This window comes from Corylus avellana, chromosome ca5 (assembly GCF_901000735.1).
Source record: "Corylus avellana chromosome ca5, CavTom2PMs-1.0".
Classification (NCBI taxonomy): Eukaryota; Viridiplantae; Streptophyta; class Magnoliopsida; order Fagales; family Betulaceae; genus Corylus; species Corylus avellana.
In genome coordinates, this window is record NC_081545.1 from 31,921,602 (window position 1) to 31,937,112 (window position 15,511).

Genomic DNA, 15,511 nt, shown 5'->3' on the forward strand with positions numbered 1-15,511 from the left:
AGCAGTTACAGTATCAGCTAATTATTGCAATGAAAAATATTATTAAAAAAAAAAAAAAAAGTGTAGTTGGAATTATCGGTTGGAAAGTGAATAAAAAAATAATTGTTTTTGAAATTTAGAATAATTTTTTTGACTTAAAAACTGCAATAATCAGCTGGTACTGTAGCTGGAACAGTTCCAGCTACAGTACCAACCCTGGCCGGGGGCAAGTGAGGCCGGAGTTTCACATTTTGAGACTGTAGCACCTTGGAGCGCTCTTTTTTGGCGAAATGCTATAAGTTCATATTTTGTTCTTTTAATGATGATAATGGAGCTTTTAAAATTATTATTAATATTATGATTAATCGTTATAAAATTTTGATCATATGATAATTTTAAAAGTTATCTTATTTTTTGAGAAACACAAAAAAGATTTGTAAAATTACTTAAGAGAATTATGTTAAATACAAATAGATTTCTATTATAACTAAGCTAGTTTGGTGAAAATTTTTAATATATCAAGAATTTAACTGTAACTCAACTCTCAGTAATAGTCTTTAGTGTGACTCATTGACATTATTTCACTATATAATTTTTAACTGTAACTATTATTCTTGTTTTTGGTTATATAATAACAATCATGAACGATGCAAAAGTAAAAGGAGAGCTTAACAAACACCTAACACCCATAGCGGAGAAAAAAGATATTTTAGGGGAGACGCATATTTAAATTTTGGGGGAAAATCCTCCACCTAACACCTAACGTTGTCCGCCCCTGATCTGATGGATTAGGTATTATATGACACATAATTCAACAAATAATACAAAATCCATTTATGTAAGAAGTTATGGGTACACGTTATTATTTAGTGCTAAATATATCGTGTAAATAACTGTCGTTTCTGCTGCCAAAAAAAAAAAAAAAAAAAAATTGGCCAAGGTCGGTTTGAGATTGTAGTTTTAATAAGTATAATTTTAAAAATTGTATTTTTAAAATCACTATTTTTTAAAGTCGTATAGGCGTTTGATAAAACATGTTAAGAAATACTTTCTATCAATTGAGTGTTTGGATAACATTAGCATATAATTGTGATTTTATGGTCAAATAAGTAAATATTGCGCCAAATATTGTTTTAAGTGAACTCGTGATTTTAGTTTAAATTCGCATTTTTCAAATAAGCACTCCCTAATTAGCTTATAGAAATCGCAAATTTTTCTACGATTTTAAAATTTGCATTTTTAAAATCTTAATCTCAAACACTCAAATTATAATTTGGTTTAAAAACACAAATTATTTTTTAAAAAACGCACTTTCAAATGGACCCCAAAGCATGTGGAGATTCTATGTACTCTCTATGAGGCTGAAGCACTTTTTCTTTGTTTGGGTTTTTTTTTTTTTTTTTTTTTTTTAACATGTCCGCACAAGAGAGGGAGAGAAAAATTTGAATTAGTGACCTCTGCTTCATTAGACATGATCCCAGCCGATTGAACTCTCTCACGAACGTTACGTAATTTCTCAAGCAACGTCGTTTTCGACAAAAACGAGAAGTGGCAGCTTTAACACGTCGTGCTTCTGCCTCGTTAAAACACCAGGAATTGCTACTGACAAGTGTGGGGGAGTCTCAGCAGAGAGGTAGTTCACTTTCACTTCTCAATTCTCTTTCTTTCTTTCTCTCCCTTGTGATTTCAAAAGGAAGTTACAGAAACTTTTGGCTTTGATATATTTCTTTTTCTTGTTTTTTTTTTTCTTTGGGTTTCTAAGATATGTTGGCTATGAAGTTGGTGTCTCCACCAGCAGCACCACCAATGGGGGTGACCATGGCAAAGAAATGTGGGAGTCTCAGTGCTTTGGCTGATAAAACTGGTGGAGGTGGCCGTACCGGCACTGGGTTCCCGTCATTTCTTCCTAAGGAGGTTGAGAAAATCAAAGACCCATTTTCCCGAACTTTGGCTCAGAGAATAGAGAGGCTTCCTGTACAGGTATCTTTCTCTAGCTAGGGTAGGGTCGTTTTTCAAGCTTGATGGTGTTTTTATTTTGATTTGATATGGGCTTTTTGTTGCATTCATCAATATCTGGAAAATATGCACAGTACACTCAAGGTTATCCTAGTAAATTTCTACGCGAGCATCCACAATGATACGAATAAACAATGTGACATTCCCTTCTTGAAACTCATAAAGGAGATGAACAAAACAATATATTATGTTTTTCTTTTGGGTTACAAATTCAAGTGGCCTTTTTTCTTCTTCTTTATTTTCGTAAAACCCACTGCTGCATCAAGTATATATGGTTTCGAATGCGAATATGATATCTCTATACAATTGAAAATTTGGAAACACCCCCAACTTTTTGATTTGAATTTGTCCTGAAATCCAATTAATTTGGAAAATTTTCCTTTGTCAAGTATAGATGATCCATACAATACAGTGCGTTCGGAAGAATGGCATTTTGGTAGAAATAATTATTATTTTACCAAAACAAATAGTTTCAGAATGTTTTGCATTTTCATCATCATCCAGCATCATTATTATGGTTGATATTTTTTTTTCTTTTGGTAAGTTGCTACTGGTGATGATGTGACCCAAGTTTGGTCCCCCCATTTTTATTTTTTTTTACAATTCTTTATAAAATATACATGAATTTGTCCCCCCAAAATTAACATATTACGTTATTCCGTTTATATATATATATATATATATATATATATATATATATATTTATCTTAGGCATCTTCCCCGCATCTCATTTTTCCTTGCGTTTATGTTTTTTTTTTTTTTTTTTTTGTGCAAAAGTGTAGGATATGATAAAAATATCTGTTTTTATTTATTTTTTGAGTGATTATTCTGCAGTCGTTTGAGTTTACAATATTTATTTTTGGTACCATTTTTCTTGAACACTATAGATCGTGTTTAGTTTATTCTGCTAATTGTTTATATTACTGTGTATTTGTTAGGAGATTAAATTTAAAAATTCTATGTTTTTATTTTATATAAACAAGCACAAACACACGTACATATAGATAAATTAGATTATTTATGTGTTTTGTATTTATATAAGTCAATGTTCCTAACTTATCCAAAAAAAAAAAAAAAATGTTCATCCCCTACACCACAAATCCTGGTTCCGCCCTGTTTGTTAATAATTCATAAGTTTTTCAGATTTGTCAGTCAAACACAGGAACCAAGGTCATAGTAGGATATATTTTCTCCAAAATGTAAACTTACTAATGTAATCTGTAAATTTGGAATGGTATATATGATCAAGAATTTATAAATTGGCATTCCTGTTATGATTGCAGATTGGATCTTCTGAAAGTTGTATAATGAGTAGTGTTGTGAAACCGCTTATACAAAGTGAGACCAATCCGGTGGTTCTCCTCCACTGTTTTGACAGGTTTGAAATTACATGCAAGTTATGCCATGGGCCAATGGCTATAGCATATTTCATCTGCTGAACCTGTTTGATTATTTTGTATTATCCAGTTCTTGTTTAGAATGGAGGTGCACATACCCTTTGCTTGAAGAGGCTGGTTTGGAGGCTTGGGCTATCGATGTTCTTGGATGGGGCTTCTGTGATTTAGGTTCATTCATCTGTCTTTGCTCTTGTTCCCCCCCCCCCCCATATTAAGTTATAGCATGTTCTTTAACAATCTTTCTATTATTGTGCTTACTTGTATTAGAAACGCTTCCACCATGTAATGTGGCATCCAAGCGTTACCACCTTTATCAGGTATTGTCAATTCTTGGTAGAATTGAATTTACATCAATGACAGTGGTACTTCAAATTTTATTTCAGTACTTGAGCTTATTAATTTAACTGTTTTGGTATTCTAGCTCTGGAGGTCCTACATCAAAAAGCCAATGATATTAGTTGGACCAAGCCTTGGTGCTGCTATTGCGATTGACTTTGCAGTCAATTATCCAGAAGCTGTAAGTGTCTCCCTCCAAATGAGCTCATTATCAAACAATACGTACAATGGATATTTGAGAAAGTGCATGCTCTGTATTTTGATATTCAACTCTTTAGTCAGTATTATCAAGCAAGTGAATATATTTTGATTTTGCGAGCTTTAAGTATTAACATCATAGACTATCCAATGCTTTCAACAAACATTTCAATATTCCATGGAGTTTGGGAAAATGTATAATAGAAAGAAGAAAAAAACAACGCAGGAGAATTCAAAAAACAAAAATGTTGAGTAAACACGTATGAGTGTAGAAAGGTTTGAGCTGCACAATGAAAATATGCCATAACTGAGAGTGATTAAATATGGCATAGTTGGGCTTAAACCCATAGGCTTAATCTTTTGGATTAAGTGGTATTTCAACATGCTATATTATGGGCTCACTAAAAGATTTCCCATCAATCTCCCTAACAAGAATGAAAAGGGCTAGTTTACTTGGCATTTATATTGGGACTTCTAGGCTGAACTCCTGAGATCTGGGGGAACTCAGTCTTTCTATATGCAACAAAGCTGCAGTATCAGATCAAGTCTGTAAAGTTCGCTCTAGTGCTATTTTAGCTTGCTAAGAAGTTCCGAATGAGGGAGTTGACATGGCCATTGTAGGTCAAAACGCTGACAACCTTAAAGCTATTTAGTTGTATAATACTTTGTGTAATTAGTTTTGACTTTAATCAATACCTACTAATGTACTTCCATATTTACATATACAAAAGGTAAGAAAATTAACAGACTTATAACTGACATTGAGGCACTTTATAATCTAGAATTTTTGGTCTTTTAAACGTTGATGCTCTCATGCCCTAGCTCTTGCTCTTGCTCATATTTGTGTTTTTGCTCTCACTATATTATTAGGTCACTTGGCCAACAATGGTTTTGCTTATTACATATTTCCTCTCTAATTTACAGGTTGAAAAGCTAGTTTTGATTAATGCAAGTGTTTATGCAGAAGGCACAGGAGACCTGGCCAAGTTACCTAGAATAGTAGCATATGCTTTGGTGAGTTTCCATAACCAATGATTTTGTAAAAGACGGTGCTCCATAGTGACTGATCATCAAGCTTATTTATTTTAAGAACATGTGTTGTTTTGATTTTATTATATGCATATGATATGTGAATGCTCATACATATCAAGTTATACATGGCTTGACGGACAGTGATATACTTCACAGTCCAAGTGAGACCATCCATGATCCATCCCTTCATTGTTCCAATCTGCTGGTTGTCCTCAGCCCTTCTTTGTCTTGTTTAAAATATCTGCTGAGACTTGTAACCCCGGAATTTATAGTCTGCAAGACCCCTTCAATGTACAAAAGTAAATCTGTTTATGGATGTAAATCAACTTCAGTCATGATAGGATTATGTTAAAATGATGTGAAGGAGCAAAAATTGTTTATTTTTCAACATCTGAGATGGTCGCCAAGATCTGGATGAGTGATTTGATGAAATTCCCTATAATGCTAGTCCACAAGAGTGCTACTGCTAATGACTTTTGCTGCCATTGATACTCTGGTTGATGGCATGTTGTCTTCTTCAAGACCTTGAAAACGTCTTCTGTATGCCACTAATGAAACTTCAAAGTAGTACAACAGAAAATGAAGAGAAGGACAAAATTTCTAAAATATGTTTGTCTTCAAAGTAGTAAACTAGAGATGCCCCAGAAAATGTGTTTGGTGCGTGCAAAGTATTGTAAACATGATAAATAAATTGCAAAAACACAATTCCCAATAAAATGGAGAGGCTTTTGGTAAACAGGAAACAGAAAACACAAATGCCACCAAAGAGTTCCAAAGTTGACAGGTTGAAAGAAGCAGAATATAATTATTAAATTCTCTGCTAGCCATTTTATTGCTTTTGTTGCTTCCTTGTTATGTTTTGGCCTCAATACACCATAAACATACCGGTTTTGCTGGGTAGAGACTGGGCACAGCATGGCTGAAAATTATATAGCTTTATCAATCATCAAAATATTAATGAGATATCCCTACATAATCTTCTTTTCATTTTTATGGATCAGGTGTCTTTATTGAAAAGCATCCCACTACGCCTTTATGCAAATATATTGGCCTTCAATGGCATGTCTTTAGCCACAAGCTTAGATTGGACTAATGTAAGATAATTATCTTTTGTCGGTCAACAGTAATGAGATCATCTATTTCTTTTTCTTTTATTAGTCAGACGCTATAAGGATTGAGAACTAATGTACAATTGAATTCTCTCTGGCTGAATTGTATATCTTTAATCTAATGGTGGTGATGTTCTTGTATTAAAAACTAGGTGGGTCGCTTACACTGTCTACTCCCTTGGTGGAAGGACGCCACCATTAATTTTATTAGTAGCGGGGGCTATAATGTTATTGCCCAAATAAAACAGGTATAGTGCTGCCAGTTCAGTAAATATGCCAATCTTAAGTAGTATACAAGATTCCTTTAGGCCTGACTGGTAATAAACAGCTTCCATTAATCTTTGTTCGATTTTATCCGTTGAATACTGCTCCAAGTGCTTCTTGGAATGATAAAAGGTCACAAAAGGAACTGCTTTTCTTAAGCAGTTATAAGCTTTTGCCTTTTCTTCATTACTTGTGAGAACCAAACAGAAAGGCAAGTTCTATAGTGATAGCAAGGTATAGATTATTGGTGAAATCACAACTAGACCTTCGAGCAAATTCAAGGTTATGGAACTTCAGGAACAAAAAATCTATAGCTGTATTGACGTGCTGTCTATATTTCCATTTTACAGGTAAAGCAGAAAGCACTTCTCATTTGCGGTGAGGATGATCAGATAATCCGCTATAAGCAAGTAGTGGTTAGTTTTTATCTTCTAGTTCTCACATATGAGATCTTTTTTCATAAGTGATAAATTACCACTTATCCTAAATGTTTAAGTTTATAAGAATAAGCGATGATAATCATTTAATTAATATTTTAATACTCACCCTCTATAATTAAGGTCCAACACTCTCTCCTCAAGCTTATAGCCACTTGTGCATTTGTATCTTCTTATGAGCGATTAAGATGCACATGTGTCTTTCGGGCTAAAAACTTTAAATACTTGGACCCTTTTTTAGTTGTGAAAACAGTAAAATTGGTTGCTTGCCTAATGCTTTTAGTTTGTTTTTTTTTTTTAACCTTTAAAAATGTTATTTAAAAAGCATGGTATACCAGGTCATAAGAATACACTGAGCAGATATTTTGCAATATTATCCATTAAACTTAAACACAAAGGTGTGAAAGATAGTCAGTGGAGGGGCCTAATAAGTACATATACCCATAACCAATCAGACACCCGATCAATGTGGGATTCCTTAACACCCTTCTCACGTCGACGCTCAATCGAAACCAAAACCAAGACAAACAGCTTTGATGACCCATTTGACAAAAGAACAAACGAATTCAGTTATGATTTGTGATGACTTTAATTTAACTCTGTCGCACGGCCGCCAGCCAACCATCTCAGCAGCAACAAACCGAAAAAACAAGCTTGAAATCCCCTTTGAAAGTAACATTGAAATGCACTCTTCCTTCCTTTATAGTTTTAACCTTGTACCTAGAACTTGGTTTTGTGGTGATAAGCTACTAAAACTATGCTTTGAACCTTTATTGCACTTAAAATAATGTCTGCAGTAGTTTTACTAATTGCTGGTGCAAATATGATGCAGAGGCTGCACTGTGAACTTCAGGATGCCATTATGCGGAAATTACCAGATTGTGGTCATCTCCCTCATGTCGAGAAGCCCAGGTCCGTGGCAAAGTTAATTGCAGACTTTTCTCGAGCTGATTGCTGCTGAGAGGTTCATTGCAGATTTTGCTGGAACTTATCCCCTGCTACAAAGCCCTACTCTTTTATCTTGCTCGAGCTCCACATATAAAATGGAAAAACATCCTCTCCATTTCAAAATCCCTCTATTTCTTTCATTTAGTGTATTTTGAAAGGTATTGCATTTAATACACTTCCGTTTCCATTAAAATTTTTTAACAACACTACCCTTCAAAATGCATTAAATAGAGAAAATTGAGAGATTTTGAAATGGAGAGGATCCGTTTCCATATAAAATTTGGTTCAATTATGGAATTGGTAGAATGATAATTAAATGTATAGATTTACATATTCATATCAGTTTAGTCTTTTAGAACAAGTGTGATTTGATCTAGTATAAGAGTAAAAGTTTTAAGTTTGAACTTTGTTTTTGTAATTTACGTCTCGTTTCAATCGAATATTAAGTATGTTGTACCTTACTTATTGAATGGTGTTAAAATATCAATTAAATAATTAAATTTACTCATTTTTATATAACGTGAATTAATTTAACGAACATGGTCGTGTACGGAAAATCAACATATGCAAGCTTATTTTATTTTGATGCAATTCTGAGACACGATGTATATTAATTAGGAGAAAAATGATACCTGATTAAATGAACCGAACAGCCTAAAATTTATGAGAGGAATCAATTCATTGAAAATTAACATAAAAATCCATGTGGCAGTTCACATGGGAGCCTCTAGACAATTAAATTTACCTGTCAATTTTTATTGTTTAATTATCTTATTGTTAAGATACTAAGTGAGTTTATAAGTAAATTATAATGAAAGCTGTAGTATTTTAAGCAAGAAAAACAAAAGAATGGATGAGTTCAAAATGACATTACCTAATGAGATGTTTGTTGTCCGAGCTCTAAGAGATATATATCTTGTTAGGAATAATTTAAAAGATATTGGTTCAAGTAATTCATAGTTTGAATTTTAATCCACGTGTAAAGAAGTTTTGATTTTGAGAGTTTTGAAGGAATTTTAAAGAAAAGCGCAGATACTTCTGAAAATACATTTTGGTTGGTAAAATTTAGTTTATAGGCTTTAATTTTATTGTTAAGAAGCTTATTTTAGGTTTTAATTTTATTTCGGAGGAAATTTAATATGTTAGGAGCTTTTAAATTGGACTGAGATCCGTAGAGGGCTATGCCTCATGAAGCAAAAGTTACTAATTTGAATATTTTATTTTTTATTTTTTTCTCCCATTATGCGGACATGTAAAAAAAAAAAAAAAAAAATTTCAAAAAAATTATTTTAAATTTTAAATAATTGAGAAATGAAATAGAAATACTAAACGTTAAATAATAAGTAGAGAAAAAAATATATAAATAAAGAATTTGGGGCAATTTTGTAGTTAGAAAGTGATAATGGAATAAATTACTAAAAGAATTACAAAAATAAATAAATAACGCGGGACCAAGTTTAGGGTTTAGTTCCCATTTGTTAAAATTTACGAAGAGTTTGGTTCCCCTTCGTTAAACCCCACAAAAATCTCAAACCCCTGCTGCGACACCGAGCGAGCGAGAGGGAGAGGGAGAGAGAGGGAGTAAGAGTGGAAGAGTATTGTCAAGAGAAGAAGAAGAAGAAGAAGAAAGGAGGAGGCTCCAAGAAGACTCACGGCCAGGAGAAACTTCAAAGCAAGGTGAGACTCCCTGCCTTTTTTTGTCCTTCCGTGTTTTTGAGATGCCCAATCGGTTTATAGCTGGGTTTCTTTTTCCATTAGGTAGTGAAATCTGTTGGTAGGATACGTGGGTAATGTCTCACACTCTCACTCAAAACCCCATTTATAACGTATAGATGGATTTTAATTTGTGATTTGCAAAAGTGTAATTATGATATAATGTAGAATTGTTAATTACGATAAATATTATTACAAGATGTTTTAATATGAGAAATGATTCACAGTAAATTTACAGTTGATTAGAGCTCTGGTGGCTTGTGTGTATGATGTAATAGAATTTTTTTAAAAAAATTTACCTACTGCAGTCTAATAGTTTATATATTTCCGCTGTATTATGTTAGAAAAACACTCTCAAAGGTAAAAGAAGAATAGTAGTGTGCTCAAATATTAAATTATTGGAATTATCTAAACTGGGGTGTTACATAAAACCCTAGCTTGAGAGAGATGGATATGGATGGGGAAGTCGAAGAGAATTCAAGGCGGGTCCAAGTGCGGTTCGTGACGAAGCTCAAACCTCCTCTCAAAGTCCCTCCCACATCGATTGCTATCCCTTCCAATCTCACCAGATTGGGCCTTTCCACCATCGTTAACAATCTTCTCCAAGCCGGTACTGTTGCTTTAGTAATTTTCCTTGGAAGTCTCAAGCAAAGTGTGATTTATGAGTGAAAATCTGATTTGTTATATGTGGTTCTGTTGGGAGCAGGAGAACCTGATTGGAAAGCTGAGCCCTTTGATTTTCTGATCGATGGCGAGCTGGTGCGGATGTCGCTTGAACAGTTTCTTCTTGCCAAGAGCATTTCGGCGGTACTTGTCTTTACCTTTTTCACTTTTGTTATCACAATATATGGAAGTTTTTGTTTTAGAAACTAATCAAGTGTAAAGGAATTTGATTTGACTGCTTTAGTTTGTACAATGTTGGTTTTGTTGGGGATGTTTAGGAGGGGTTTTCATGTAGTGGGAGTGGCAAATAATGTGGGTGTTGTTGTTGTTGAGTTTTTTTAAATGTCCATTGCACTGGGCCATTTTTCAGCGAGCCATTTATAATCTTCAAAAATCACAATAGTTGTTTTCATTTTGATATCTAACTGGAATTTTCTGCCCCATTACAGGAAAAAATATTGGAAATAGAATACATAAAGGCTGTGGCCCCACGGAAAGAAGAAGAACCTTCATTTCACGATGACTGGGTCAGTGCAGTTGATGGTTCTAATCCTGGGTAAGCATGTGAATACTTGGCATTGTCATGGGTACTTTTAGGAGTGCTTAGATAATGAGATGCTTGCTTAGTCATCTAATCATGATCACCCCTTTTGCGCTATGATCCAGGAATTTATGTTTCTCATTTGTTTTATTGCTAACTTGGCTGAACATATTATAATGGAAAACTCAAAACATGCTATATATTCAAGGTTGAATATATATAAGAATCTCAAAGCGGCATCCTTGGGGCAATTGTTAATCACCATATTTCGGTGCCTAGGAGCATGGTAGATTCTTCATGGATTATTAACACAGTGCATCAAGTCATGTTGTAGTAGTGCTGACATTATTACAAGTCAGATTGTCCTGAATGTTACTCTTTTGACTACAAATAAAAATAACAGAAAATTGTAGTTCTGAATATAACTTGATTGTGTTGTCTCGCAGGTTCATTGTGACTGGGTGCTATGATGGTTTAGCAAGGTAATTATTTGAAGAATTTTTCATTAAATCTTCTTCTTATCTGAAACTTCCTTACTTTTTGTTGTTATATAAAGCCTAAGCATAGATTCTCCAAAACCCCTAGAGTATCAATGTCTGGCATGCATCAGATACAGAAATCACTCCAACAGGGCTGGAAACATGTGTAATACATGTTCAAACATCAAACAAATATTTCTAAATTTCGGACACAGGGGTACACGGGAAGGGATATGGTGGATGGCTTAGATTGAAGAGAGAGAAAAAAAGAAAAAAAAAAAATTTTTTAAAAAAAAGAAGAAGAAAGAAAGAAAGAAAGAAAAGCATTTACACAATGACACAAGTAAAATGCCCAGCCCCATTTTCTCTCTCTCATGCTTTCTCATCCCAGCTGCCAACAAGCAACAACCCACAACGCCGCATAGGTACGCTAGCCTGAATAAGGCCTTGCATAGATTTTGTATTTGGACTAGCCCTGTATGAGCTAAGCATGGCCAGGTACCAGACTTGTAGCCTTTACACACTTCTAGCTGAAATGCTATGGAATGAAGACCAAAAAGAGTCCAAAAGCACCACCAGTCCCATGTCAGTATTGGTGCTTCCTAGTATAAAACCTATTTAGTTTCTGCATGGTAAGGAACTTCACGTGTGCACAAAGTTTGACCTTTATCTTTTTGAAGGCTTTGGAAAGCTGCTGGAGTGTGTACACATATATTGGAAGGACATTCTGATGGAGTTACTTCTGTTGGTGTCATCAACCCAGAAGGTACAAGAAATTGGGATCGGTCATCTTTCATGTTGCACCAGAACCCAGACCTTCCTGGCCTGAATAATTTAAAACCTCTTCTCTATGAAATGATCTAGTATTTATACACTTGTTGTCATCTTACTTGGCCTCTAAGGTGGCTTTTTCATGTACAATTTTTGTGCTCGGAAATGCTTCCTTCAAATGGCCAATGTTTCATTAGCTCTTCTTTGTGCTGTCAATTTTTAAGTTGTTCTGTATAAACAGGTGCTGAAAGTATTACTGTGGCCACTGCTTCAAAAGATCGCACCCTGAGGCTGTGGAAGGTAATTAGAAAAAATTACTACTTTTAAATTGGAAGTATGATTTTTTGACTAAATTACATGACAGTTGGATAGAGAGGAGCCCGTAAATAATCCGATCAAAATAAGAGCATTCAAAATTTTGCGTGGACATAGAGGATCAGTACAAAGTGTTGCAGCACAGACTTCTGGAGACATGGTCTGTTTATTTCCTTTTAGTGTTATATTTATTGATATTTATGTTGGCAAGACAAGGTTTCAAGTCAAGCTTATCACTTTCCTTTTTCTTTTTGGGTTACATGCACTTAGGTTTGTTCAGGTTCTTGGGATTGCACGATCAATTTATGGCGGACAAAGGACAACGCTGATGGTGATCTGTCAATTAAGAAGAGAAAAGTGAATGACCATGCTGATGAATCTCAATTGGAGGTACACTTGTTTCATGCTCACTTGGTGTTTTTATGTTTCCACACAACTGCAACCAGTACACATGTTCTGGATTCTGTTCCGGGGAAAAAATTCATTTTTCAGAAAAGCTCACTTAGAATTTAAATCAAGTTGTTATGTAAAGTTTGAGTCTACTTTAAAACTGTAACATATGTGTAAAATTTTTACAGGAGATGATTTTTTTTTTGGGGTCTTGGGTGGTTGAACTTGAATATGAAATACTTGATGTGATCCTGTTCACAAAACAAATGTTACAAAGAGTTTAATGTCTCATTTAAGGAGATGTCCTGGTGCACCTTTAAATGCTAGTATTTTCATTGATATGGGTAGAAAGAATGTATTTCATGTAGGGAGCTGTGGAAGATTGTTGCATGTTGAACTATGTTTAGAATTTCATTTATATTTATTTTTGTTGGTATGTTTATTCTTTAATTTAGGTAACCTGTGTTCTTTCCAACAATCTTTTTATAGATAGATGTGAGGTTAAGATGTTGCCCTCGAATTTTCTGTTCGCTGGCAAGTCACTTTTGTTATAACATATCTAATACTCCTTTGCTTTTAGGGGGAGGCTGTATCCACACTTGTAGGCCATACACAATGTGTATCTTCTGTGGTATGGCCACAGCATGAAACAATTTATTCTGCATCCTGGGATCATTCTGTTAGAAGATGGGATGTCGAGACAGGCAAAGATTTGTCAGACATAGTAAGTGGAAATATTGTTCAATTACCCATCTCTTTCTCTGTGTGTGTGTGTGCGCGCGCGCGTTTCTGTATTTTCATGCTTTTCTGCTACCACTATAATGCTTCTATTTGAATCATATCTCTCCTTATGTTGGTTTAATCAGCTGTCTTCATTGTACCTTACCTAACAAAAAAAAGAATAAAGATGTTACTTTGTTTGGGGGGGAATGATGGGCATATGTTTGGTTATCAAAATTTCTTGAAGCAGGCTTATGTTCTACCTTTATATTCATGCCACATGGAATCAAATCATATTCACTGATTGCCGAGCACAAACAATCGACACTATTTTCAAAATGCCAATTCTATGGTTCTCCATTTTGAACAAATTTTTTTTTATGAAGTAATCAAGAAAAGCATAAGGTGCCCCCAAGTACACATGAAGTGTACAAGAAAAGTCACCTAACTAGTAGGAGCAAAAAGAACAAGAAAAGTCCATTTTGAACTTTTCCTTTATTTGTTCTTTTTCCTTTTTTTCTTTTTTTTTTTTTTTTTTTCTGGAAACAGCAAAGCATGTTTCCTTTAGTGTTAGATGCATGCGACAAGCTACAGAAGCAACACATTTCTTTTCCTAGATTTTTTTTATGTTGAGAATTGGAGTGGAAGTCACTCATCTCCAAGATTGGATTATGACATTCTCCTCTGTGGACAGTTTTGTGGGAAAGTTCTTGGCTGTGTTGATGTTGGAGGTGAAGGTTCTGCTCTCATTGCAGCTGGTGGTTCTGACCCTATTCTTAGGATATGGGATCCTCGTAAACCAGGTTGTTAATAAGAGCAAAGTACTATTGATATCTCTCTCTCTCTCTCTCTCTCTCTCACACACACACACACACAAAACCACACAAACACATTTGCATCTGACGTGGAATTATCACTTTTGAAGGAACTTCTGCCCCGGTCTTTCAGTTCTCATCTCACGCATCTTGGGTTTCTGCTTGCAAGTGGCATAACAAATCTTGGTTTCATTTAGTTTCTGCATCCTATGATGGGAAAGTAATGCTATGGGATCTAAGAACTGCGGTATCAAATTCTCCCTGCTGCTACTATTTAGTTGTAATTCATTTGCACCACCAGTGTCAAACATTAGAAAAAATTGTTTGCTGAACAATATTTTGTCTTGTTGCAGTGGCCTCTAGCTGTCATTGAGTCACATGAAGACAAGGTAGAAATTTGTTCTTTCTGTGCCATTGTCGCTTCTTGCAAACAGTGTCGAGTTTTCGTTAGTAAGGTGGTCTCTTTTGTTAAATTCAGGTACTATGTGCTGACTGGTGGAGAGGTGACAGCGTTGTTAGTGGTGGTGCAGACTCAAAGCTCTGCATTTCTTCTGGAATTTCTGTGCTATAAGGTAAGTAAATGGTGTTATGCATGTACATACTCTGATATTTGAATCGTGGATATGTTCTGATGTTGTCCTCTCTCTCAACATTATCCTCTTCTAGCATCAGTTGCGTCTTGACTGCAGTGATAATCAGATGCAGCCAAGTCTTGCAGGACTTGCCCGAGCACAGGGATAACCAGAGAGTGGAGGATTGTCTGAGCACAGGGATAACCGGAGAGCAAAGGATTGCCCGGGTAATAGAGACAAGTTTTTTAGGACTAGCATTTTATTTGTGGAATTTTTTACTATTGTCTGAGATTTTTAACGTTAATGTTTTGAATTTGCAATGCCACATGGCAAAACTCAAATATAAATTTTGACTGAAGTTTTAACGAGTGTTTTGGATCCAGTTGCCTTTGTATTTAAATGGTTATTTTCATTGGGAAATTTCATATGCTACCACCTTTGAATGGTTGAATACATATCCGATAGAAGTACGTGGATGGTAACAGTTTCGTTACAAGAATCCTACAAACTGTCTGTATGGATACTAACACGTCAACTGTTAATTAATTTTTCATTGCTGTCAAAAAAAACCACCCTCATGCTGTCGGATCCATCAAAATTCTTCACGGATGATGGCTAGCTTAGGCATTGGATGTAATGAAATTGTGTTAGGGTTAGGAGCGGGGGTGTTACTGGGTCGGAGTGAAGGAACAATGATTTATGGAGAGAGTGGTAGGTGGGGACGGTTTTGTGTTCTTACGGATTGTGGTGGTGGTGTTTTGATTAAACAATTAAATTTATCTGTCAAATTTTATCACATAATTGGTAACATGTTTT

General features: G+C 34.9%; 2 protein-coding genes across 3 annotated transcripts; both read left to right on the top strand.

Annotated features, from left to right (window-relative positions):
• The first annotated feature begins 1,535 nt into the window (after positions 1 to 1,535).
• Positions 1,536 to 8,143, top strand: LOC132180465 (alpha/beta hydrolase domain-containing protein VTE7-like). Of its 2 annotated transcripts, XM_059593301.1 has the most exons (11): positions 1,536 to 1,612; positions 1,742 to 1,959; positions 3,279 to 3,373; positions 3,463 to 3,560; positions 3,660 to 3,709; positions 3,814 to 3,909; positions 4,851 to 4,940; positions 5,960 to 6,052; positions 6,220 to 6,315; positions 6,682 to 6,747; positions 7,601 to 8,143. In XM_059593301.1, the coding sequence occupies exons 2-11, from the start codon at positions 1,744 to 1,746 to the stop codon at positions 7,727 to 7,729; spliced, it is 1,029 nt and encodes a 342-aa protein (XP_059449284.1). In that variant the 5' UTR covers positions 1,536 to 1,612; positions 1,742 to 1,743; the 3' UTR covers positions 7,730 to 8,143. The 2 variants fall into 2 exon arrangements, with proteins under 2 accessions (XP_059449284.1, XP_059449285.1); XM_059593302.1 differs by lacking the exon at positions 6,220 to 6,315.
• A 1,030-nt stretch (positions 8,144 to 9,173) lies between these two features.
• Positions 9,174 to 15,077, top strand: LOC132180466 (ribosome biogenesis protein WDR12 homolog). The gene is made up of 15 exons (XM_059593303.1): positions 9,174 to 9,393; positions 9,867 to 10,039; positions 10,136 to 10,236; positions 10,542 to 10,648; positions 11,080 to 11,115; positions 11,793 to 11,878; positions 12,125 to 12,183; positions 12,248 to 12,358; positions 12,469 to 12,588; positions 13,169 to 13,312; positions 14,003 to 14,111; positions 14,234 to 14,370; positions 14,477 to 14,512; positions 14,602 to 14,695; positions 14,790 to 15,077. The coding sequence occupies exons 2-14, from the start codon at positions 9,877 to 9,879 to the stop codon at positions 14,692 to 14,694; spliced, it is 1,302 nt and encodes a 433-aa protein (XP_059449286.1). The 5' UTR covers positions 9,174 to 9,393; positions 9,867 to 9,876; the 3' UTR covers position 14,695; positions 14,790 to 15,077.
• Positions 15,078 to 15,511: the final 434 nt, after the last annotated feature.